The sequence below is a fragment of the Thalassophryne amazonica genome, chromosome 8 (assembly GCF_902500255.1).
Source record: "Thalassophryne amazonica chromosome 8, fThaAma1.1, whole genome shotgun sequence".
In the NCBI taxonomy this organism is placed as follows: Eukaryota; Metazoa; Chordata; class Actinopteri; order Batrachoidiformes; family Batrachoididae; genus Thalassophryne; species Thalassophryne amazonica.
Window position 1 is genome coordinate 112160856 of NC_047110.1, and position 26419 is coordinate 112187274.

The 26419-nt window shown below is 40.4% G+C and overlaps 1 protein-coding gene across 1 annotated transcript in view; it reads left to right on the plus strand.

Annotated features, from left to right (window-relative positions):
- LOC117516328 (cytosolic carboxypeptidase 4) overlaps positions 1-17201 on the plus strand; it is a 202745-nt gene extending 185544 nt beyond the window's left edge. The window contains exon 26 of the mRNA XM_034177280.1: positions 16645-17201. Within this exon, the coding sequence (XP_034033171.1) occupies positions 16645-16954 (310 nt within the window). The 3' untranslated portion in view covers positions 16955-17201. The remainder of the gene's footprint in view (positions 1-16644) is intronic.
- The last annotated feature ends 9218 nt before the right edge of the window (positions 17202-26419 follow it).

Here is a 26419-nt window from a genome sequence, read left to right on the forward strand (position 1 = left end):
AGATTGGCCTATAATTAGCTAAGATAGCTGGGTCAAGTGATGGCTTTTTAAGTAATGGTTTAATTACTGCCACCTTAAAGGCCTGTGGTACATAACCAACTAACAAAGATAGATTGATCATATTTAAGATTGAAGCATTAAATAATGGTAGGACTTCCTTGAGCAGCCTGGTAGGAATGGGGTCTAATAAACATGTTGATGGTTTAGATGAAGTAACTAATGAAAATAACTCAGACAGAACAATCGGAGAGAAAGAGTCTAACCAAATACCGGCATCACTGAAAGCAGCCAAAGATAACGATACATCTTTGGGATGGTTATGAGTAATTTTTTCTCTAATAGTTAAAATGTTGTTAGCAAAGAAAGTCATGAACTCATTACTAGTTAAAGTTAATGGAATACTCAGCTCAATAGAGCTCTGACTCTTTGTCAGCCTGGCTACAGTGCTGAAAAGAAACCTGGGGTTGTTCTTATTTTCTTCAATTAGTGATGAGTAGAAAGATGTCCTAGCTTTACGGAGGGCTTTTTTATAGAGCAACAAACTCTTTTTCCAGGCTAAGTGAAGATCTTCTAAATTAGTGAGACGCCATTTCCTCTCCAACTTACGGGTTATCTGCTTTAAGCTACGAGTTTGTGAGTTATACCACGGAGTCAGACACTTCTGATTTAAAGCTCTCTTTTTCAGAGGAGCTACAGCATCCAAAGTTGTCTTCAATGAGGATGTAAAACTATTGACGAGATACTCTAACTCCCTTACAGAGTTTAGGTAGCTACTCTGCACTGTGTTGGTATATGACATTAGAGAACATAAAGAAGGAATCATATCCTTAAACCTAGTTACAGCGCTTTCTGAAAGACTTCTGTCTGATCATTTTTTTAATAACATTTACATTTACTCTGATGGACTACCCAGCAGTGGGGAATAAGTTTCATTACACTAGAAGGGAGTTTTCAGGGAATACTGTTAAGTCTTCTATTTCCATACCATAAGTCAGAACAAGATCTAAAATATGATTAAAGTGGTGGGTGGACTCATTTACTTTTTGAGCAAAGCCGATAAAGTCTAATAATAGATTAAATGCAGTGTTGAGGCTGTCATTCTCAGCATCTGTGTGGATGTTAAAATCGCCCACTATAATTATCTTATCTGAGCTAAGCACTAAGTCAGACAAAAGGTCTGAAAATTCACAGAGAAACTCACAGTAACGACCAGGTGGACGATAGATAATAACAAATAAAACTGGTTTTTGGGACTTCCAATTTGGATGGACAAGACTAAGAGACTAAGAGATAATAACACTGCACTAAGCCACTTCTTTAACACTATATGTCTATTGCTGTTATCAATGTGACTGTATCTTGTATGTCACCACCTTACCTTTCATAACTCATCTCAGTTTTTACTATTTATTATTACCTGTGCAATAACTTGCTTAACTATTGTTTAACTATAATGATCATAGTTAAACTATAATGACCATTGATTAACTATAGTGACCATAGTTTAACTATAATATCATAGTTTAAATATAATGACCGTTGATTAACTATAGTGGCCGCTGTTTAAATATAGTGATCATAGTTTAACTATAATCATCATAGTTTAAATATAATGACCGTTGTTTAACTATAAGGACCGCTGTTTAAATATAGTGACCATAGTTTAACTATAATATCATAGTTTAAATATAATGACCGTTGATTAACTATAGTGACCGCTGTTTAAATATAGTGACCATAGTTTAACTATAATATCATAGTTTAAATATAATGACCGTTGATTAACTATAGTGACCGCTGTTTAAATATAGTGACCATAGTTTAACTATAATCATCACAGTTTAAATATAATGACCGTTGTTTAACTATAATGACCGCTGTTTAACTATAGTGACCATAGTTTAACTATAATCATCATAGTTTAAATATAATGACCGTTGTTTAACTATAAGGACCGCTGTTTAAATATAGTGACCATAGTTTAACTATAATATCATAGTTTAAATATAATGACCGTTGATTAACTATAATGACTGCTGTTTAAATATAGTGACCATAGTTTAACTATAATATCATAGTTTAAATATAAAGACCGTTGATTAACTATAGTGACCGCTGTTTAAATATAGTGACCATAGTTTAACTATAATATCATAGTTTAAATATGACCGTTGTTTAACTATAATGACCGCTGTTTAAATATAGTGACCATAGTTTAACTATAATATCATAGTTTAAATATGACCGTTGTTTAACTATAATGACCGCTGTTTAAATATAGTGATCATAGTTTAACTATAATCATCATAGTTTAAATATAATGACCGTTGTTTAACTATAAGGACCGCTGTTTAAATATAGTGACCATAGTTTAACTATAATATCATAGTTTAAATATAATGACCGTTGTTTAACTATAATGACCGCTGTTTAAATATAGTGACCATAGTTTAACTATAATCATCATAGTTTAAATATAATGACCATTGTTTAACTATAATGACCATAGTTTAACTATTTCTCCATGTAATGTGGAGTTGCATCAGGAAGGGCATCCGGCGTAAAACTTGTGCCAATTCAACATGCAGATCCACCTTGGATTTGCTGTGGCGACCCTGAGTGCAAACAAGGGAGCAGCCGAAGGGACTTTACTTTTTACCATAGTTTAACTATAATATCATAGTTTAAATATAATGACCGTTGTTTATCTATAATGACCGCTGTTTAAATATAGTGACCATAGTTTAACTATAATCATCATAGTTTAAATATAATGACCGTTGTTTATCTATAATGACCGCTGTTTAAATATAGTGACCATAGTTTAACTATAATCATCATAGTTTAAATATAATGACCGTTGTTTAACTATAAGGACCGCTGTTTAAATATAGTGACCATAGTTTAACTATAGTCATCACAGTTTAAATATAATGACCGTTGTTTATCTATAATGACTGCTGTTTAAATATAGTGACCATAGTTTAACTATAATCATCACAGTTTAAATATAATGACCATTGTTTAAATATAATGACCATAGTTTAACTATAAAATCATAGTTTAAATATAATGACTGTTGTTTAACTAAAGTGACTGCAGGACTATGACCAGAGGCTTGTGACAAATACTCACAAGCCTCACGCACACACTCACGCCCCAACTGTAGGGTTTTTTTTTTTACGAGTAGTCACAGCAGCAACAACATCAAGAATATCAACAATAACAATATCAACAACAGCTACAACATCAAGAATATCAACAATATCAATAACATTATTGAGAAATAACATCAACAAGAACAACAACAAGAACATTCACAACAACAATATAAACAAGAATATCAACAATGATAGCAGCAACAACAATATCAGTAATATCAGCAATAATATCAATGACAGCAACAACAACAATATCAACAACAACAATATCATCAGCAACAACATCAATAATATGAACAGCAACAATGTCAATGACAGCAACAACAATAACATCAAGAGTAATGTCAGCAATAATATCAGTGACAACATCAGCATCATCAACATTAACAACAACAACAATGATAATAAATAATGATAATAGTATTGTTGCCCTTTGTGGATTTGAAGTGAAGCACTAAACTTTACCTGTTGAACTTTGATGTATTTTTGTCTTTTTCTGGTTCCACTCGGTTGTATTTTGCAGGTTTGGCTGAGTGTCTGCAGGAGCTGCTGCAGAGACTGAAAACGTCTCACCAGCTGCTTCAATGAGCTGTTTGTGGACGTATTCATAGCTGAGGGGAACCTTCTATTGTCTCTCCAGCTGCTGCATCTCTTATTTTAACTCCTGAAGAGTTCACCGTGCGTCGCTTTGAAGCACCTTTGGCATGAGAGCCCCTAGAAAGTGATTTTTGACTTTGTGGGCTTTTGTGGCAGCGGGTTCGAGATGTGAACAACAAGCAGGTGCACGACGTGCTTCAGAAGGGCTGCGATTTTGATCCTGCGGGTCGACGATTGATGTCTGGATCTAAAGTGGAGCTGAATGGCTTCTATTGATTTTGAAGCGGCGGTTCGATGTCGCGGGAGATCAGCAGGAGTTCTTTTCACCTAAATACACGCCGCCGTTTAGTTGTCTTTAGTTTAATCTCATTCTGTGAGCTTTTCCATTGATGTGCGTATCCTTTAGCCTTTGTTCCACTTTGATCCCGTCTCGCGGCGCGTCACCTGATTTGTTCCCTCAGACTTCTGTGTGTAATTTTCCGCTCACTCTCATCGCTAGCGGCCCTTGTTCTTCTGCTCTTTTGACACATTACTCGGTCGAGGTGTGCTGCATGCTTGTCAGAACAGCTAATCACTGTTATTCATAAAATGTCATTCACTATTTAAACGCCAATGAAAGATGATCCATCACTGATTCCTTGTCATTTATGGATAATTACATGCTTCACTTGGAATATTTACTGCTGAGGACACTGATAGTTGATGAGCGGTGCCTCTCCACGTCTACATCACCCTCCGTTTCTCCATATCCACCTCATATTTTATTATTTCCATCACCGGCAACTTTTTTCTCATCTGCTATATGCTAGCTTGCTTGTGGTAGCTCTTAACATTCTTGCCTGCCAGCATTACAGTCACAGGTTCAAAAAAACTATATATAAGTCACATTGGAGTAAAAGGTGCACCTGTTTAAATGCAAAAACCCACATATATAAGTCGCACTGGAGTATAGGTTGCACCTGTTAAAAACTTTTCTGTTTCTGTCTCTCTGTTTCTCTGAGGTTAGACCTCCTCTCTGAGGTTCTACCTCTGAGGTTCTACCTCTGAGGTTCTACCGTACACCCACAACACTGTTCTCTGCGTCGGTCTGAGAAATATAAAAGCACCAGAGCAGAAACAGCTCTGCTGTTTCCTTCACGGCGTTCTGATAACTCTGGACTCAGATGGATTTTTGGGTTTTTTTTTTTGTCTGAAACTTTCGCTCATTGTTTGTATGATAAGAACTCCTGAGAGCTCATCTCTGAGAAACTTTTCCCAGGCGATGGCTCTGGGATATGAAAGAGAGCTTTGTGAAAGCTGGAGATGTTTAAAAAGTCTTGGCTGGGACTCAGCGTAGAGTTAAAGGCCGAGCCTCCAGTGCCGTTTTCTCCTGTGCTCTCTCACTTGGACACAGAAGATTCCAACTGACTATCTTGTTCTCGCTCTCTCTGGATTTCTTTCTGTGTCTGTATCAATACTGCATACTTTGTCCTTATCTCTTCTTCCTTTTCTCGTCCTGGCTGTCTGTGTTTCTCTCCCTCATTGTCCCCACAGGAGCGTCTCCATGTCTTTGAAAGCACAGTTTTAGAACTTAGCGGGATGATTCACAGTGTGGCAGCATGCCAGAGACTGCAGCCAGAATGAAATTAGCTACTACACTTCACACCCACACACGCTACACTGTGTCAAACAAATGCCACAGAATTCATTATTGATGTGACCCGCATTGCCTTGGTGACCACCAGAGGGTGCAGGTTATGTCATCCCATCACTCTGCTTGCTTCCGACCACCAAAAGTCAAAAAGTTGTTTGACAAATTTTAATGAGTTCATCTTGGTTCTATGTGCTTTTAATTTGGGAAAATTCACGATTTGGGGGTGTAATGAGTTAAACTGGAGTGATGGACATCTGTCCATCTGTCCGTCTTTCCATCCATCCCCTGCTTAATGGCGGAGGGCCCTTGGGCAAGGTCTTTAATCCCCTATTGTTCCCGGTGTGTAGTGAGCACCTAGTATGGCAGCACCCTGACATCGGGGTGAATGTGAGGCATAATTGTAAAGCGCTTTGAGCATCTAATGCAGATGAAAAAGTGCTATATAAATGCAGTCCATTTACCATTTATCATAATGAGGAAAGAGTAAATCAGGGACTGGGAGGGATTAGTAAGGATGAAGTAAGAGCCACTATGAAGAGGAAGATGAGTGGAAAAGCAGCTGGTTCAGATGACATTCCTGCAGAGACATGGAAATGTTTAGGAGAGATGGCAGTGAAGCTTTTAGCCGGATTATTTAAACCTGCAAGTGACTGAGTGGGGTCATTTGTGACCCGGACATATATTTTTGTGCAGTTTTTCTAATTTTATTCAGAAAGAGGTTTCCTACCATGAATTTGTCAATCTGTTTGTCCTGCATTTGTTCATAGAATTTTGCAAGGATCAGCTGATCCGTGTGGTAACTATAATCCAAACTTGTGTGGGGTCACTTATGACCCAAAAATGATCTATGAGATTTTCAACATTATACCTTCAGATGTAATTTCTGTAATTTGTATTTTACTGTTTTACAGGGAAGCATATCCAACAGACCTAAAATAGCAAGATTTACAGCTGCACAAGCACTGAGACTGATTCTTGTTTCCCAGAGTGAGCATGAAAAGGCTGATGGACAAATATATTAGACAGTGAAATAAATATGAAGAACCTTAAAACAATCATTTCTATACAAGTGTTCCAAGATAAAGTCAATGTGGTCATAAATAACCCCACTCTGTCATATTAGTCACTAAAATAGCTTGGTCACTTGACAGATAGGGCCCCTTCAAACACAGTGCGAATATGTACAACTCACGCAACACTTGTTGGAGCAGCTTGTATGAGCGCATCATGAAACATTGCACTGACGGGCAGGTGTGCACAATGCTGGTGTGACGGTTTGTGCACACGGGAACACAGTGCCACCAGCTGCAAGATGTGGTTACACATCGCGCAAGATGTGGTTACACATCGCGCAGCTGCTGTCAAGAAAAAATAAATTAAAAAAATACATACTGTGGTGGTTTTGTGCACGCGAGAACACAGCAGCTGTGCAATGTGGGTACACATCGCGCAGCTGCTGTGAAAATAAAAAAAAATAACTAAAAATTACATGTCACCCACGGGAATTGAACCCACGCCAAAAGCTCTGATTAACAGTCAGAAACTTTACCACTGAGCTACAATCATTGTCCTGTAAAAGCTGCAGGAAACTGCCTCATAGGACATGAACGTATTAAAAAAAACGCACACCATATAAAAACACCACATTTTATTGAATCCCTCTTATCAAGCAGGCAACACAAATATAATCCATCTGTTCCTCTGTAGATGACCCATGGTCACATTTCACAGTCATGAAATGACATGAATGATGAAGCAGTTCGCTCTTCTCATGTCCACATCTACTGGTCCGGTGCGTCCAGCCAGCCGCGCGTGCGTGTTCTGCCCAACACGCGTCTTGTGGACGTCGCATTGCAGGACTGACACTGCGTCATGTGGAACAGAGCTCACGTGGGTGGTGTGACAGTCAGATCGCCTGCTGCATGTTCTGATCTGATGGTCCATTTCAACCTGGGAGCAGCCTGTCAGTAGGCTGCAGCAGATGTAGTGTTTGGTCTGAGAATACTGAGGGAGAAGTATAGAGAAGATCAGAAGGAGTTAGATTGTGTACTTGATTTAGGGAAAGCTTATAACAGGGTGCCAAGAGAAGAGTTGTGGTATTGTATGAGGAAGTCTGGAGTGGCAGAGAAGTATGTGAAGATGGTGCAGGACATGTACAAGGATAGTGTGACATGATTACATCAAGGATCTGAGGACTTTCTAGTCTGCAATGATGATGGGCAGGTTGTTGGACAACGAAATCAGTCACAAGTCTCCATGAACTGCGGCGCTTGCAGATGACATTGTGATCTGTAGTCTAGCCTGGAGAGGTCAATCAATCAATCAATCATTCAGTTTTATTTATATAGCACCAAATCACAACAAACAGTTGCCCCAAGGCGCTTTATATTGTAAGGCAAGGCCATACAATAATTACGTAAAAACCCCAATGGTCAAAACGACCCCCTGTGAGCAAGCACTTGGCGACAGTGGGAAGGAAAAACTCCCTTTTAACAGGAAGAAACCTCCAGCAGAACCAGGCTCAGGGAGGGGCAGTCTTCTGCTGGGACTGGTTGGGGCTGAGGGAGAGAACCAGGAAAAAGACATGCTGTGGAAGAGAGCAGAGATCAATCACTAATGATTAAATGCAGAGTGGTGCATACAGAGCAAAAAGAGAAAGAAACACTCAGTGCATCATGGGAACCCCCCAGCAGTCTAAGTCTATAGCAGCATAACTAAGGGATGGTTCAGGGTCACCTGATCCAGCCCTAACTATAAGCTTTAGCAAAAAGGAACGTTTTAAGCCTAATCTTAAAAGTAGAGAGGGTGTCTGTCTCCCTGATCTGAACTGGGAGCTGGTTCCACAGGAGAGGAGCCTGAAAGCTGAAGGCTCTGCCTCCCATTCTACTCTTACAAACCCTAGGAACTACAAGTAAGCCTGCAGTCTGAGAGCGAAGCACTCTATTGGGGTGATATGGTACTATGAGGTCCCTAAGATAAGATGGGACCTGATTATTCAAAGAGGTGGAGATATGCTCTGGAAAGAAGGGGAATGAAAGTCAGTAGTAGCAAGACTGAGTCGCTGTGTGTGAATGAGAGGGAGCCCAGTGGAATATTGTGGTTACAAGGAGTAGAAGTGGTTTATGGAGGTGCTGAGGGAGGAGATGCAGGTGGTTGGTGTGACAGAGGAAGATGTAGAGGACAGGGTGAGATGGAGATGGGTGACTTGCTGTTGCGCCCCCTAATGGGAGCAGCCAAAGAAGATAAAGATGACAAACTCATCATTGTGTCAAACTCTGATGCACTAGACCAATCCCAAAACAATTTTATTTTTCTCGTGTAATATCCCGTAGACACACCTGCCACCTGTTGGACATGTCTGGGATTGTTGCAGCAAATAATCTTATCGTCACATGCATGATGAAAATCAGGAGATGGAGATTTAAGCGCAACATCTGCTCAACCGGTTTATGGATGTCATTGAAACTTTTCACAGCTAGAGCTCTTGGCAGAACTGCATTAATGGTAAATATCCACCAGGTGGAAGTATTGTTCCATTTCAAGAACCTTGACGATAGGCTGCTGTGGATCACCATCAATGATGACCAACCTTCTGCTTATACTAGGAGATGGTAGCACACCATGTGAAGAAGAAGATGCCAGAAGGAAAATAATTGTTTGGATGTCTTCAAAGTGAGATAATTGGAGGTTGTTTTTTTTTATATTAAAGTATTTGTCAGTTCCATGCATAAACAGGCTTGTTGGGTTCTTCAGTGTGGAGGTTGACCAGGTTCTTAATTCAGGTATTAAACATGCTAGAAGTTGGTATGGAGGGAAATCATTTTATGAGCTTATACACTGATTTTATTCAGTAATCTGTTGACCTGCAGGACTTTTTTAAACTCCCACACTGCTGCCTGGTTTATCTTCTAAACTGATTTTTTTTTCTTCTTGAAAATAGGATTTTCTTGGACACAAAGCAATCGCTGAATGTAAATCACATGGTCAGAGGTTTGTTTGCTCGAGATGTTTTAATATAATTAAAGAAAGTGAATTTTTGTCCTTCTATCAAAGCTTCGATAACGAATTCTGTCCTCATAAAAATCCTTCTGATAAACTGTGTAAAGGAAGCTCTTCGTGATGCAGCAGCAGCTTCCGTCACTGCGGACAAGCTGTCCTGCTTCATTGTCATTCAGCGCACACACAACACAAACCCACACACTCGCATGCAAAACGAGGCGCCATCATCAGTATGCCAGACTCCCAGTGCTGCCGTCCTCCCTCCTCTTCCCATTTTCCTCCCCTTGTCCCTCCCATCTCCTCTCTTTCTGCTCGTCCTCCTGGCTCGCTCGCTCGCTCACAGTTAGATGGAGATCAGTGTGCGAGTCACATCCTGTGTCCCAGCGGAGTCTCACTGTGTCTCTACAGACGCTGGCTTTGACTAACGCACAGCATCCCATAAAGTCTGCCTATAATCACATCACTGCTGACGCCCAGGCTTTGACAACTGTCAATCACATCGGCTCAAGGTCACACTGCCTAACAGTGGTGTTAATGTGTCTTAAAAGATGGACCAGATGTCATGGAAATGTTCAGCTGATGGAATATTTAACACATGCAGCACCTGCTTTCCTCTTCTCTTTCTTTAAAGGAATATTTCTCACAGTTGTCTCGTGTTGGTGGATTAAAGTGTAAATGTTATTGTGTGTTTTGCGTAGTTTTCACCCTGTGCATCTGTCTGTCTCATCCGTCTGTCTGCCCATGACTGTTTGAAGTGAAACTCCACCTAAACTTTGAAAAGTGCATGAAGGAAGATTTTTTTCCACTGATTCTGGACAGCATTGGACTTTCGTTTACTTTTTTTTGTTTGTTTGTTTTCACTACTTTGTATTCGTCAATTCTATGTACAGAGGTTAACCAGTTTACTTCAGGTATTTCATCACAAATAGTTACTACCACCATTATATAATACTGAACTGACCCAACCATAAGATGGCCCTGATCGGGCTGAAAAGGGAAGAATAGGGAGAAGGATTCTGGGGGCCCAGAGAGGCCCGAAATACAGTTAGAATACTGACAAAGTAATATGGGGGGGCAGTAAGATTACTTTTCATGGGGCCCAAAATCCTTGGCGGCGACTCTGGCCCTGATTATAAGATGACTGATTGTAAGACGTATTTTTGGAAAAATACTGTCTCAAGACTAGATCTTGGGTATTTATTTACTTATTACTACTTTTTATTTGTCAATTCCATGTGCAGAGGTTAACAAGTTTAATTCAGGTATTTAATCACAAATGGTTACTACCACTTGTTTATGTTGCTATTTCTTTAGATCAGAGTACTGAGGTGTGATAATATTTGCAGGCAGGACTTGACGCTGTAAGTGTCACAATGGAAGAAATCATGTGGAACACGAAGCAGTGGTTCAACAGAAAACGGGAATAAACATGCACAGTAGCTCTTCCGCAAGGAAATCTATTATTTTCTGACAAATAAATAAGAAGCAAGTGAATAAAATTACACTCTGAATGTAAACTTCTTGTCACGTTTTGTTCTCACTCAAATCCAAATTAAGCAAGTAGGATGTAATCAAAACGGACAGGAACGTTAACCTTATTAGCAGTGAAATTTACAGTCAAAGAGAATTGCAAGAAGGTGTGTGATCACATTTACATGTGGGGTGTAGTTATATCTAGTTATATCTAGTATGTAATCATTCATGATCTATTCAGTGGAATCCAGGGCTGTTTAATGTATCTTAACATTGGCTAAAAAGCTGATGTATTTATTTGATTTATTTAATAATTATTTTCCCAAATTTTAGTTGACAAAATATAGTTTCATAACCATGTTTCAGTAACTGGCGTCACTTCATCGTCTCACTCTGGTCCAACATGTAAGCTTTATTTTAATGCCATCTTATTAGTATTAAACAAATATCTGGAGGAATTATATTTACCAACTGGCTTGGGAACACCTCGGAAAGCCTCAGAGGACCTGGCCAAGGATCGGGAATAGTGGGATGAACTGAGTTGACTCCCGCCGCGACCTGGACCGGATAAGTGGCAGAAAGTAAATGGACGAGTGCAATAAACTGGCCTCCGTCTGCTCATCATGTCAGTCAGTCCATCGATTCTCCACAAGTGAAACCTTTTTTGTGCTTTTAGATAAATCCATAAAAGTTTCCCATAGATTCCCCAGAAAGCAACTATTGAGATTTTAAGAGTTAAAATAGATCTTTTCTAATTAAAATGGATGAACTCTTTCTTAAGAAAGAAAAACATTCTAAAGCACGTAGTCAAATATCAGACGAGTAGGAGATCCTACAATGACCAGCATGCATTGCACCCAGTAACAGCTGATAGCCATTAGCTTACTAGCTGCCAGCTAACTATGATGTTGAAAAGAATGACAAATGACGACATTTATTTGTTGATTCAAAATGAACACATTGTCACGTCCTGACAACGTGTTCATTTTGAATCAACAAATACATGAGATAACTCGTCGGAGTTGACAGATGTATTGGCAGATACGTTGAATAGTTCAATTTTTAACTTGTACTTTTCTCACCCGTTCATATGGAACAAAGATAATTTCATCAGAAACTAACATGTTCCATTTCATTCATCCGTCCACCTCAGTGTCCTGGCAGGACTTTACGAAAGCAAGTAGCTCTTGTTTCTTCTTCTCTTTACCTCTTATCTGTTGGCAAGCTAGCGTTACGTGCATTACTACCCCCACCTGGACTCAGGCGTGTACTGCCTTCTTATGGGGTTAAAATGGTCTCAGTATTTGTAAATGCACACAGGGTGATCTACAAATAATCATTGATTTGCAAATGTGTTCAGATATCCACAAATCCAAATTTCATATTTGTAACTTGTAAATTGGTCTTTGCAAATAGTTGTATTTGCAAATCTAAAACTTAATTTGTAAAAAAAAAAAATGACGTTTGTAAAACTGGAAAGTGTTTGAGTTTCAGCATTTGTGGATCACCAATTATACGCATTCATCGCTTTCCTCTGCGACGTAATTTTGAGACATTGTTTTCGTGAAATCCACACAGATCCACAAACAAATGCCTACTGATTCACAAATACACACTCACGCACGCTGGATAGCCACTAGATGGCAGTGTGGTTCCATTCATTGATGTGGCTGAAACTATATGCTCCCGGCTGACTCTTTAATCGTGATCATTACTGAGTTTTTTAAAATGCTTATCGCAAAGCGTTCTTTTTTTTACGACATCATGCAAGTTTTATAAGTCCACGGACACTGATCTGTGTGTTACAGATACAAATCAGTTTCCTTGGATCTGCGGAGTTTCAAGGAGAATAAATGCCACTCAAAGCCTGGCTGTTGCGACAGTTGTCGTAAAGCGGGACTGGTTGGTTGCTGCGGTGACACTGTGTGGTTCCTGTGTGAAGCTTAGCTAAATGTAGCATGTGGACATCGCAAACTTTTAGAACTTTCAAGTTTTTAAAAGAAGAATTTTGGAGCATGTCTGTGTCACGGAGCACGCACAGGCGCAATGCTGTTTAATACGCTTATTTGAACCACTGCGTTAAAGAGTACAACACTAACACCCCCGCCCCCCTCCCCATGATGAAATCCGCGGACACATAATTTTAAAAAATAATCAATCAATCAATCAATTTTTTTTTTATATAGCGCCAATCACAACAAACAGTTGCCCAAGGCACTTTATATTGCAAGGCAAGGCCATACAATAATTATGTAAAACCCCAACGGTCAAAACGACCCCCTGTGAGCAAGCACTTGGCTACAGTGGGAAGGAAAAACTCCCTTTTAACAGGAAGAAACCTCCAGCAGAACCAGGCTCAGGGAGGGGCAGTCTTCTGCTGGGACTGGTTGGGGCTGAGGGAGAGAACCAGGAAAAAGACATGCTGTGGAGGGGAGCAGAGATCGATCACTAATGATTAAATGCAGAGTGGTGCATACAGAGCAAAAAGAGGAAAGAAACACTCAGTGCATCATGGGAACCCCCCAGCAGTCTAAGTCTATAGCAGCATAACTAAGGGATGGTTCAGGGTCACCTGATCCAGCCATAACTATAAGCTTTAGCAAAAGGAAAGTTTTAAGCCTAATCTTAAAAGTAGAGAGGGTGTCTGTCTCCCTGATCTGAATTGGGAGCTGGTTCCACAGGAGAGGAGCCTGAAAGCTGAAGGCTCTACCTCCCATTCTACTCTTACAAACCTAGGAACTACAAGTAAGCCTGCAGTCTGAGAGCGAAGTGCTCTATTGGGGTGATATGGTACTACGAGGTCCCTAAGATGGGACCTGATTATTCAAAACCTTATAAGTAAGAAGAAGAATTATAAATTCTATTCTAGAATTAACAGGAAGCCAATGAAGAGAGGCCAAATGGGTGAGATATGCTCTCTCCTTCTAGTCCCCCGTCAGTACTCTAGCTGCAGCATTTTGAATTAACTGAAGGCTTTTTAGGGAACTTTTAGGACAACCTGATAATAATGAATTACAATAGTCCAGCCTAGAGGAAATAATGCATGAATTAGTTTTTCAGCATCACTCTGAGACAAGACCTTTCTAATTTTAGAGATATTGCGTAAATGCAAAAAGGCAGTCCTACATATTTGTTTAATATGCGCTTTGAATGACATATCCTGATCAAAACTGACTCCAAGATTTCTCACAGTATAACTACAGGTCAGGGTAATGCCATCCAGAGTAAGGATCTGGTTAGACACCATGTTTCTAAGATTTGTGGGGCCAAGTACAATAACTTCAGTTTTATCTGAGTTTAAAAGCAGGAAATTAGAGGTCATCCATGTCTTTATGTCTGTAAGACAATCCTGCAGTTTAGCTAATTGGTGTGTGTCCTCTGGCTTCATGGATAGATAAAGCTGGGTATCATCTGCGTAACAATGAAAATTTAAGCAATACCGTCTAATAATACTGCCTAAGGGAAGCATGTATAAAGTGAATAAAATTGGTCCTAGCACAGAACCTTGTGGAACTCCATAATTAACTTTAGTCTGTGAAGAAGATTCCCCATTTACATGAACAAATTGTAATCTATTAGACAAATATGATTCAAACCACCGCAGCGCAGTGCCTTTAATACCTATGGCATGCTCTAATCTCTGTAATAAAATTTTATGGTCAACAGTATCAAAAGCAGCACTGAGGTCTAACAGAACAAGCACAGAGATGAGTCCCCTGTCCGAGGCCATAAGAAGATCATTTGCAACCTTCACTAATGCTGTTTCTGTACTATGATGAATTCTAAAACCTGACTGAAACTCTTCAAATAGACCATTCCTCTGCAGGTGATCAGTTAGCTGTTTTACAACTACCCATTCAAGAATTTTTGAGAGAAAAGGAAGGTTGGAGATTGGCCTATAATTAGCTAAGATAGCTGGGTCAAGTGATGGCTTTTTAAGTAATGGTTTAATTACTGCCACCTTAAAAGCCTGTGGTACATAGCCAACTAACAAAGATAGATTGATCATATTTAAGATCGAAGCATTAATTAATGGTAGGGCTTCCTTGAGCAACCTGGTAGGAATGGGGTCTAATAAACATGTTGATGGTTTGGATGAAGTAACTAATGAAAATAACTCAGACAGGACAATCGGAGAGAAAGAGTCTAACCAAATACCGGCATCACTGAAAGCAGCCAAAGATAACGATACGTCTTTGGGATGGTTATGAGTAATTTTTTCTCTAATAGTTAAAATTTTGTTAGCAAAGAAAGTCATGAAGTCATTACTAGTTAAAGTTAATGGAATACTCAGCTCAATAGAGCTCTGACTCTTTGTCAGCCTGGCTACAGTGCTGAAAAGAAACCTGGGGTTGTTCTTATTTTCTTCAATTAGTGATGAGTAGTAAGATGTCCTAGCTTTACGGAGGGCTTTTTTATAGAGCAACAGACTCTTTTTCCAGGCTAAGTGAAGATCTTCTAAATTAGTGAGACGCCATTTCCTCTCCAACTTACGGGTTATCTGCTTTAAGCTACGAGTTTGTGAGTTATACCACGGAGTCAGGCACTTCTGATTTAAAGCTCTCTTTTTCAGAGGAGCTACAGCATCCAAAGTTGTCTTCAATGAGGATGTAAAACTATTGACGAGATACTCTATCTCACTTACAGAGTTTAGGTAGCTACTCTGCACTGTGTTGATATATGGCATTAGAGAACATAAAGAAGGAATCATATCCTTAAACCTAGTTACAGCGCTTTCTGAAAGACTTCTAGTGTAATGAAACTTATTCCCCACTGCTGGGTAGTCCATTAAAGTAAATGTAAATGTTATTAAGAAATGATCAGACATTGCAGACAATAGCACCACATACACTCAACAAAAATATAAACGCAACACTTTTGGTTTTGCTCCCATTTTGTATGAGATGAACTCAAAGATCTAAAACTTTTTCCACATACACAATATCACCATTTCCCTCAAATATTGTTCACAAACCAGTCTAAGTCTTTGCTGAGATAATCCATCAGGTGGGATGGATTATCTCAGCAAAGGAGAAGTGCTCACTATCACAGATTTAGACTGGTTTGTGAACAATATTTGAGGGAAATGGTGATATTGTGTATGTGGAAAAAGTTTTAGATCTTTGAGTTCATCTCATACAAAATGGGAGCAAAACCAAAAGTGTTGCGTTTATATTTTTGTTGAGTGTACATACCCATCCATCAGACGCCTCCATTACGGTAATGTGAAATTATTTATTCTGAAATGTCGGTCTTCTCATCCTGGAGCATATAGTTTCAGTTTGCCACATCAATGAATGGAACCACACTGCCATCTAGTGGATATCCAGTGTGCGTGAGTGTGTATTTGTGAATCAGTCGGCATTTGTTTGTGGATCTGTGTGGATTTCGTGAAAAGAATGTCTCAAACTTACATCGCAGAGGAAAGTGATGAATGCGTGTAATTGGTGATCCACAAATGCTGAAGCGCAATTCACAAATACATTTTCCAGTTTTACAAATGTAATTTTTTTTTTTTTTTTTTTTTACAAATTAAGTTTTGATTTGCAAATACATTATTTGCAAAGACCAATTTACAAGTTATAAATATGAAATTTGCATTTGTGGATATCTGAACACATTTGCAAATCAATGATTATATGTAGATCACCCTGCGTGCATTTACAAATATTAAAGAGACAATTTTAACCCCATACCTTCTGAGATTGGCGATGCATCTGAATGTAGCTGTGTTCTGTGGATTTAACCTTCCTTCCTGTTCCTGTATCTTCTGTCACGTAGTTGTTTTGAAGATGACGAGCCACCGTGTGTCGAGAAGATTGAATATTCCACAGACTGTCCTGCGGTAAACGCCGCCGACCTGGATGCAGATGTCAACATCAACATGGCCGGCGGTGATGACAATGAGGAGGAAGAGGAGGAATTTAAGGAAGCAAATCGACGGCAAGTTAGCGACGGCCGGTCTGACCAGTCAGGCCTGAAAACCCGACGCTTCCCTCAGCAGTTCTGCCCGTCCTCCTCAGAGACGCTGAATGAGAAAAGAAACGTGTGTAACGGCGTGAGTTTTGCTAACGTACAAATGGTGGACTGAAGCTGTTTTTTTTTTTTTTAATCTTATCATATCTTAATTTTGTTTTGTTTCTCAGGCAGAAGTTGAGCGGTTTTTTCTCTTGAAGGTCTCAAAGCATTGTAGTTCTTCAATACTGTACAAAACCACATTAAACTTACCTGAACAAAACCTGAAACACCTGAACTAAACAAACGTAAAGGGCCCATCTTGACGCTCTACAGTGCACAACGTAAACGGCACTGTGGGAGTCTGGTTGGGCATGTCTGACCCCACTTCATGTACACTGTAGGTGATTTAAGCACAAAGTGCTGGATTTATTCTGTTACAGGAACATCAAGAACCTGCTGATGTAACACGTGTCTGAGTATTGCACTGTACAAATAGATAACTCTGCACTCCACTTTAGACCAGGTTTCGTGATCTGCACTGCACTTCATTTTTAGACACACATGCCCGGCACACAGATGAGTGAAAGTACATTTGCTTTTCAAACCCTGGATGCCAGGACATGAAAATCACAGCAGCATCATTTGGAAAATACCAATGACGCTCCTGTTGCCCTGCTTTGTCTGTTGTGCACTGTGCTGTTTAAGCCCCGGTCACATGGCACTAACGAAGGACACCAAAGCCCAAATGAAACAAGAAATCTGAACCGTTTAACTGTCGTCCAGCGCCGTTCCTGTAGCTGGCGCTTCGTCAGAATTTTAAACTGTTGAAAAATGTGAATGAATCCCAACGACAACTTCAATTCGTCAGTATTCTGTTTTGCTTTCTGTCTTGATGGTTCCTCATTGTTTGCGTAGTTCCCGTGACGTCAGCTTTCCGTTTGATTGTCGTCCAACTTCCCAAATCCGACGTAATGCACGAACGTTGACGATATCTGAACGGATCAATAACTAAAGCTCCACAAACATGACATCTTCGTATCGCAGATGACTCGTCCATGTGTGGGCTGAAAAGCAGCGTTGTCATACAGAAACAGTAACGGTGAGAATGTTTTATCAACTACTATAACTGTTTGCGCATGTTCCAGCCGTGTGTGGCTAGCCTGTTGTTGTGAAGACAAATAAAATGTTTCACCCAAGACTGGCTGCGCTCGGTCTCATACCCGCTGTTGGTCGCGGGTATGAGACCGACAGCAGGTATGAGAGTGAATGTTTCATTTTGATTACATTCAAATTGTTAAGGTCAACGTTCTCTTCATTTTTCTTTCATTAGTTTTGGTTTTGTTTCGTTCCTGTTTGCGCTCTTGATTCACAGGCTTTTCGGTGATGGGAAAAATGCAAGATCATTTGTCTACCTTTTCTCAGCAATTTATGACTTTGTGACTTTTTTCCTTCATTCAGCTATCGCCGTGTGCTGTGTGACCCTCAGTCTGTTGTGTATTGTCCTGCTTTGTCTGTTGTCCTGCTTTGTCTGTTGTGCTGTTGTGTCTGTTGTGCTGCTTTGTCTGTTGTGCTGTTTTGTCTGTTGTGCTGTTTTGTCTGTTGTGCTGCTTTTTCTGTTGTGCACTGTGCTGCATTGGAAGATAGGGCCCAAACACCAACAAAATTTTTCACTGAAGAAAATGTGACATGAAATGAATCTTAATTCATCTTTAATATCACGTAAATAATTTATGTAAAATATAATAATATAAAAATAAAATATATCTAGGTAGCACTGATTACAATAATTGACTAAAATTATGGTTTTTGAATTCAAATGTCTCAAAAAGTGATTTTTTTGTTGTTGTTGTTTTTTAAGCAGTAGAACATTTTCTCCTGAGGTGACTGTCAAAGTGTTTGTTCCACGTTCAGTTTGGATCCTGATCAGAAGCTGCTGGGGTTTGTTCTCCGTACGTGGCTTAATGTGTTTGCCGGATTAACGGCGGCAGCGGTGCAGCGTGAGCCCGGGTTTCTCAGCCCGTCGACCAGGTCTTGGATTGTTAATCTGTGCAGGAACGGGTTTATTCAGTGTGAACAGGATCAGATGACAGATCTGAATTGTGTTGTTTCAAGAAATCCACCCAGTCATTGACTGCGGCAGACGTATGGGAGGGGCCAGTTACAGCGTCCTGAGTGGATATCGCAGGACTGTCACAGTCCTTTAGAATCAGAATTGTAATTTACATTGCAATGAGATTTGAGTGCAACTCCAAAAGGTGCTTTTATCCTGAATTGTTCATGTTTGAGAGATACGGCTTTAATCATTTTTTGAACATTATTTATTTAGTCGTTTTAATCTTTGTGCGCGTTTCACTTTAGGGTTTTTGTCTTTGATTTTGAAGTTGATCTAGAACATTTTGGATCCAGGATGCCGGAGTTTTTAGTATTCAGCAAAATATAATTCAACAGTTTATATGAATGAAATTCAGTAACATTTTGCGGGCAGATAGAAGTAATTTACAGCATGCAATTTTTGTACTTAAAATAGTTTTACAGCAGTATTTCCTGATTGTTTAATTTTTGTTGTACACATGTTACAGTTTTCTAAAATATGAATAAAAAAGAATAAATATTGTATCTCTATAATGTTTCTACATACAAAAATGCTGAAATACCATTTTATTAAGCCAACAGAAATAAGCAACAATTCATCTTTAGTTAAAGTACATGAATGAAAATAATGTGTACTGTGTTTCTCTTTGTGTTCACCTGAAATCCTCCAAAGTTCGATGCTCCATGTGAGTTAACGTGGTGAATAATGTGGGCGTGGCAGAGGGACGCGCTTCTGCTTTTTCATTGCTTTCTCTAACTTTCATTTTTTTCACTCAGATGTCGTTTTCATTTTTCTAACATTCTTCCTTTAGAATTTTCTGGCTGATTTTTATACTCCGTTATTTTAATAGTGGGACAATTATTATTGAAACATTTTAATTTATTGGACACTTTTTGAGACAGCATCTTTGTTATAACAGCTTTTTTTTTAAAGAAAAATGAGAATCATTGCAGTAAATTCCTGATAGTTCCAACAGAAGCTGTTGCTCCACTGACATGAACGCTAGCGCCCCCCACTGTTTGTAGACATCAGTGACCACGCCCCTCCCTTCACCATCAAACCAATCACAGAGTTTGTGATCGTGAGTTCCAGAACTTGTCTAATCAAAAAACCTCAGGTGTTCAAGAATTTCAATTAACTGAATTGACGTGACAAGGATTAAGAGATCCAGGATCGCTGAGTTGATCCTGGATATTTTAAGTGACATACGGAGAACGAGCCCCTGATCTCTGAGACAACAGAAGTAAACATTGCTTATGGAGCTAAGTGTGTCTCCCCCCCCAAAAATCCCAAACACACAAACTTTGAAATCCAAAGTCTTCCAAAAAAGGGAGGGCTGGCAGGGATATTTTGTCAGCTGTAAGACGACACCTGGTGGTGCAAATACACTGCCTTCACATTATTATTATTATTATTATTAGCCTGCCTGGTAGCAACTGTGCTAACTAGCTATATAGCCTAGCTCAGCCAGTATGACTCACCAAGCTCGCTACTTTAGCTAGTTAGCATATAGCTTGTAGTAGCTCTGGTTTGTATAATTTGAAGTATGAAATTTTGTGTTCAACTTGAAATCTTTCAGCAAATTCACCAAAATGTGAAAAAGTAAAACACAGAAAAGTCTAAACAGAAAAGTGAGCGTTCTTCTTTTAATGTGCCAAAGATCTTTATTCTGCACTAAATTCCAACAACAATCCCCAAGTCGCCAACATGCTACATAGTTAGCTACAAAGTTTAAACTTTACCCACCAGGTGGAATTCTAATAAAATTAGATTTTAAAAGACAATAAGTCCACACACAATGAAATTTTAATCTGTGCATGAGAAATGTTTACAGTGTTCTTGTAGTATCTCTGTAGTACTTCTGTTGTATTATTTTGTTGAACTGTGAACATTCAGTGTGTTCCACATGCACAAAGGTGTTACACTCAGATCTCATCCAGCTCAAAGATACGAGTCATCTGTCGCTCATATTACAGTACTACAATACTACAGTACTGCAGTACTGTAGTACTGTAGTATTGTAAGTCATTTGACATCTAATTGTTTCCTGTTTGTCAAGTGAATTTTCTCTTTCTTGGACTCTTTGTGTCTCTTTGTGACCCTTCGTTACTCTTTGTAACCCTTTGTGACCCCAAATGTCTCATTTGGCTCCTCAGGACTCTGTGTGACCCTTTAGTACTCTGTGTGACCCTTTGTGTCTCTTTGTGACCCTTTGTTACTCTTTATAACCCTTTGTGACCCCAAATGTCTCATTTGGCTCCTCAGGACTCTGTGTGACCCTTTAGTACTCTGTGTGACCCTTTGTGTCTCTTTGTGACCCTTTGTTACTCTTTGTAACCCTTTGTGACCCCAAATGTCTCGTTTGGCTCCTCAGGACTCTGTGTGACCCTTTAGTACTCTGTGTGACCCTTTGTGTCTCTTTGTAACCCAGAATGTCTGCTCGTGTCTCTTCAGGACTCTGCATGACCCTTTGTGACCCTGAAAGCTTCTTTGTGTCTCTTTGGGACCCTTCACGACTTCAGTTTACCTTTTGGGATTCTCTGTGACCTTTTGGGACTCTTTATGACCCTTTGGAGCTCTTTGTGACCTTGAAAGCTTCTTTGTGTCTTTTAGGGACCCTTGAGGACTCTGTGACGTTTTGGGACTCTTTGACCCTTTATGGCTCGGTGTCTCTTCAGTACTTCCCTTCAGTACTCTTTGTTACCTTTTGTATCTCCTTATTACCCTTTGTGTCTCTTTGTGACCCTTTGGGAGTATTTATGACTTTTTGGAAGTCTTTGTGACCTTTTGGGACTTTCCCTGTCCCTTTGTGTCTTTTCCTGACATTTCGTGACCCTCTGAGAGTATTTATGACTTTTAGGGAGTCTTTGTGACCTTTTGGGACTTTTCCTATCCCTTTGTGTCTTTTCCTGACATTTCGCGACCCTCTGAGAGTATTTATGACTTTTGGGGAGTCTTTGTGACCTTTTGGGACTTTTCCTGACCCTTTGTGACCCTTTGTGAGTATTTATGACTTTTTGGGAGTCTTTTTGACCTTTTGGGACGTTTCCTGATGCTTTGTGTCTCTTTGTGACCCTTTGGGAGTATTTATGACTTTTAGGGAGTCTTTGTGACCTTTTGGGACTTTTCCTGTCCCTTTTCTGTCTTTTCCTGACCCTTTATGACCCTTTGGGAGTATTTATGACTTTTTGGGAGTCTTTGTGACCGTTTGGGACTTTCCCTGACCCTTTGTGACCCTTTCAGAGTATTTATGACTTTTAGGGAGTCTTTGTGACCGTTTGGGACTTTTCCATACCCTTTGTGACCCTTTGGGAGTATTTATGACTTTTTGGGAGTCTTTGTGACCTTTTGGGACTTTTCCTGACCCTTTGTGACCCTTTCAGAGTATTTATGACTTTTAGGGAGTCTTTGTGACCGTTTGGGACTTTTCCTGACCCTTTGTGACCCTTTCAGAGTATTTATGACTTTTAGGGAGTCTTTGTGACCGTTTGGGACTTTTCCTGACCCTTTGTGTCTCTTTGTGACCCTTTGAGACTCTGTGGCTCATTTTTGGTTCTTTGGTTCTTTCGTCTGTTTTTTCTGTGGGTTGTCCTCTGTTTATTTTCTTACTTTATTTCTATGTGAAGGTGTTTTTTTTTTTTGGTGTGTGTGTGTGTGTGTGGGGGGGGGGGGGGGGGGGGGGGGGGGGGGGGGGGTCACCAGTGAAGGACCACTATCCTGCAGGTGTTCCTTTGACCAGATCTGCCTTAGTGGGTGGAGTTGTTGGTGAGCTCCGTCCCTCACGTCCTGATGCTCTGTTGAAGGACCTGTCTCAGTCATTCCTGCACCAGCTTGTCCCTTCATGCCGACTCCTGGTTTAGTTCAGGTGTTTCAATCCTGTTTCCCACATTTTCTCCTTAATAAATGAAATTTCTTATGGAACCTTGAAGTAGAAATATTCCAACATTTGGGGTGAAGCCTGACCTCTTGATGAATCCAGCTGCACACTGGGAGCAGTTTAGGGATTAATGACCTTGCTCAAGGGCACACTGCTGATGGCAGTCCGTGAGGCTGTTGCTGTTCTTTCACCTTCCTCACCCACATTTTCCTGCCTGGCCTGGAGATTGGACCTACGACCTGCTGGTCACCTAATTCTTAATCTGTGCATCTGAGCGGTGTTTGAGGAAAATAAATAAATAAATAAAAAAGAATCCGCTGAATTTATTCATGAAAAGGAAAAATAAGACTGATGCAAACTAAAACAACAATTTTACATTTTGTTTGGAAATTGATTTTTTTTTCTTGCAATCTTGCACAGAGTGCATCTGTTCAGCCTGATAATGGCCCCGCTATGAAAACTGATCCCACATAATCAATATCTGGAATAATTTATGTTGGCTGCAGACACAAAGGGACTCTAGATTGCGTTTCCACGACTAGAATCTCAACAACCTCAATATTAAAATGACACCAGGAGATTCTTTCCCAGCTTCCAGGCGTGGGTCCAAACTTTCACTCTTCTTCTTTGGTGCTTTTCTCAATTAAGTGCCACTTTTGGTATTTAAAAATCGATATATATATATATATAAAAACAAAAAAGTGTGACTGAACCCCAAAAACACAAGGCTTTTTCTGGTGACCTCTGAATCCAAATATACTGACACACTTTTTCCACATTTCTGTTGATGTGTAAGGGTCCGTTCACACAATGACGTGAAGCGGCTAACACTCAAAAATGTCTGTGGAACGCCGGAGAAGGTTCACTCCAGGGGTCCAAATTTTCTGTCGTCATTGCAGGTGGACGTCGCTCAGCAGAGGGCGACATTCGACTGGTGGAGCTCAACGTTTGCTGGAGGTCCACTGACTTACGATAGGATGTAGGTCAGCTTTCACCGTTAGAGGGTGAGTGCATTGGGAGCGCACTCCGCAGAGCTGATCGTCAACTCAACATGTGAGACGTCATGTGACGTAACTCTGTGATTGCTTCACTTGCTACTGGTGCGTCATTGAGACAGGTTTTGCACCGGCCTTCACATTTCTACATACTTCTTCATAGCCAAGGGATCCAGAGGAGGTGGTGCCTCCATATAAGTGCCCAATGTTGAACGGAGCAGTAACGTGCTAGCATAGGTGACGTAATCAATCAAATAATCTCTCCACCTATTCCTGGGTCTTCCCCGGGGTCTCCTCCCAGCCGGATGTACCTGGAACTCCTCCCTAGGGAGGCATCCAGGAGGCATCCTCACCAGATGCCTGAAGCACCTCAGCTGGCTCCTTTCTACATGATAATCTTCAAGGGTGAATACTTGAACACCTTTTTCAACAATGTGGAAAATCCCAGAAGCATGAACACTGAAGATTTTAATTATTTTGAAAATGAAAAAGACAAACACGAGCGTTACCTGACTGACGTCAGCGTAGCTCCTGCTGAGTCTGTTGGACCTTCAGGTGTTGATTAATGTTAATCAGCTTTTCTCTTTCTGTCAGTAAACACATGGATATGAGGTTGACTGATCTAATGATTGTGAATGCTTTGAAATTGTGCACAATAGGGGCGGGGCTTCTCTACCTGTGGAATCAGACCACCAGGATTGAGACCAGATCCTGACCCATGGCCCACTGCTGCTTCAACAGGGGTCACTGCTGATGGAGTGAAGCCGTGGCTCCTGTCTGGTCGACGGTAAACATTTAGATAAGACCGGACTCATTATTATCCCAAGAAGACTAGAATTCCCCCAGAACGGGCTGACTCCATGTTTTCATTACAGTGATTTATTAGTATAATATCCCTTTAATCCTGGCCAGTACCGGACCGGGCTGTTTCTGTGGCCCTCTTACAGGCTCAGTGTAGCCACGCTGTAGAGTCAGTGCACACATATTAGAAAGTGGTCTTGTGGTGTTTGTGTTGACAAATCTTTAAGTGAACAACTTCATCCTCGTCACCTGCAATCGGTTATTCGACCAAACAAACTATAAATCACAGTCAGCTGATCAATGCAAATTATTAAATATCATTTAGTTGTGATAAGAAAGTTACAGATGTGAAAGCACTTTTAGTGTTGAACTGTCAAATATATTTTTTTTTTATCTCGTGGTTCTGTTCAGGCTGACACGGTTTACAGTTTCTTCTAATCCCAGTTCTGTTTTGGGTCCACATAGTAAAGATAACTTTTATCTAAAGATAGTAGTTGCAAGATAGTGTCAGATTTTCAGTAGGTCAAAGGTTTACATACTTGAATACCTCTTTAAACTGCGTGGATTCCAGAAGATTCCAGATGTTGATGGCCAGGATCTCCTCAGCGACACGTAAGACCAACAGACCACCTATGAGCTTGGGCCGATCTGGGGTGGTATCTGTCTCGCTCACCTTCGTTTGTTTCCCAGTAGTTATGTCCCATGTCGACTTGCTGGTGGTGGGGGGGGCTGTGTTCTTGCACCCTTCCAACACATCAGGACTCCCACAAGGGGTACTGAGTCTGGGCCCCACTGCACTGTAAGGTGGATCTGAAGATGATCAAACCCTGTCTTTGGACTGACTCTGCGCGAAGGTCCAGTGACAGCAGGGAAAGACCACAAGCCAGGATTCTTTTGGGAGACCAATAGGCCAATTATGAACTTGGACAGTGTCCAGCCTAGTTAGGTTTATGTCCCAGTAGCTATGTCCCTTGTCATCTGAGTGGGGGTGCTGTGCTACCCCACTATGTTTGTCTGAACCCTTGAAACACATAAAAATCCTAAAGAATTTTGTCTAGGACTCTGTCTTGGATTGTGGAGCAGAGGTTTGGATCAGCAGAAGTTGAGGTTGAACATAGGCAGCACTTTTTAAAAGATTCAAGGTACAACAAGCATCTGCACACTCTATTATACAATAAAAGATAAAGCCACTGATGTAAAAGAAGTTCAACAAGTCTTTCCACTTGATTTCAGGACCGGGGGTGTTTTTTTTTTTTATTATTATTTGTTCACTTTGGATTAATGTCTCCCGTTCTGGTGACCACTCCTTTGGGTTATGGTGACTGAAGGTAGATAATATCACTTTTCTGTGTGACGCCTCCAATTCCTTCACCAGTTCCTTAGTTGTGATCTTGATGTTTAGTTGGACTTTCTGAAATCAGTTCACCTCCTTCCTCAGTGTTGTCACGTCTGTTTGTCCCAATCTTATGTTTTGTATGGATTGAACGTTTGCTGGTACCCCAAATCCTGTAGCACTGGCTCTCGAAGAGGAACCTGTGTTGTGGAGATCCCAGATTCTGCTCTGGAAGACTTTTCGTGTGATTAAGCGGGCATTTGGAATGATTGTAGCTAAACGTGTGCGTAAGCTGTATGGTCAGAGTGATGGGATGTTGGGTTTTGTGTAACCTCCAGTGGTCTCCATGTCTGCTCCAGTCCTCCTCTGACTTTGGGTTCTGGTACATTTCCACTGGTCCAATGATTTCATCATTAATCACTTCACATATGAGATTGATCGGGGTAAAAAGTCACACGGCGATTCGAAGGTGCACTTCCAAAACTGCGTGCGTGTGTGTG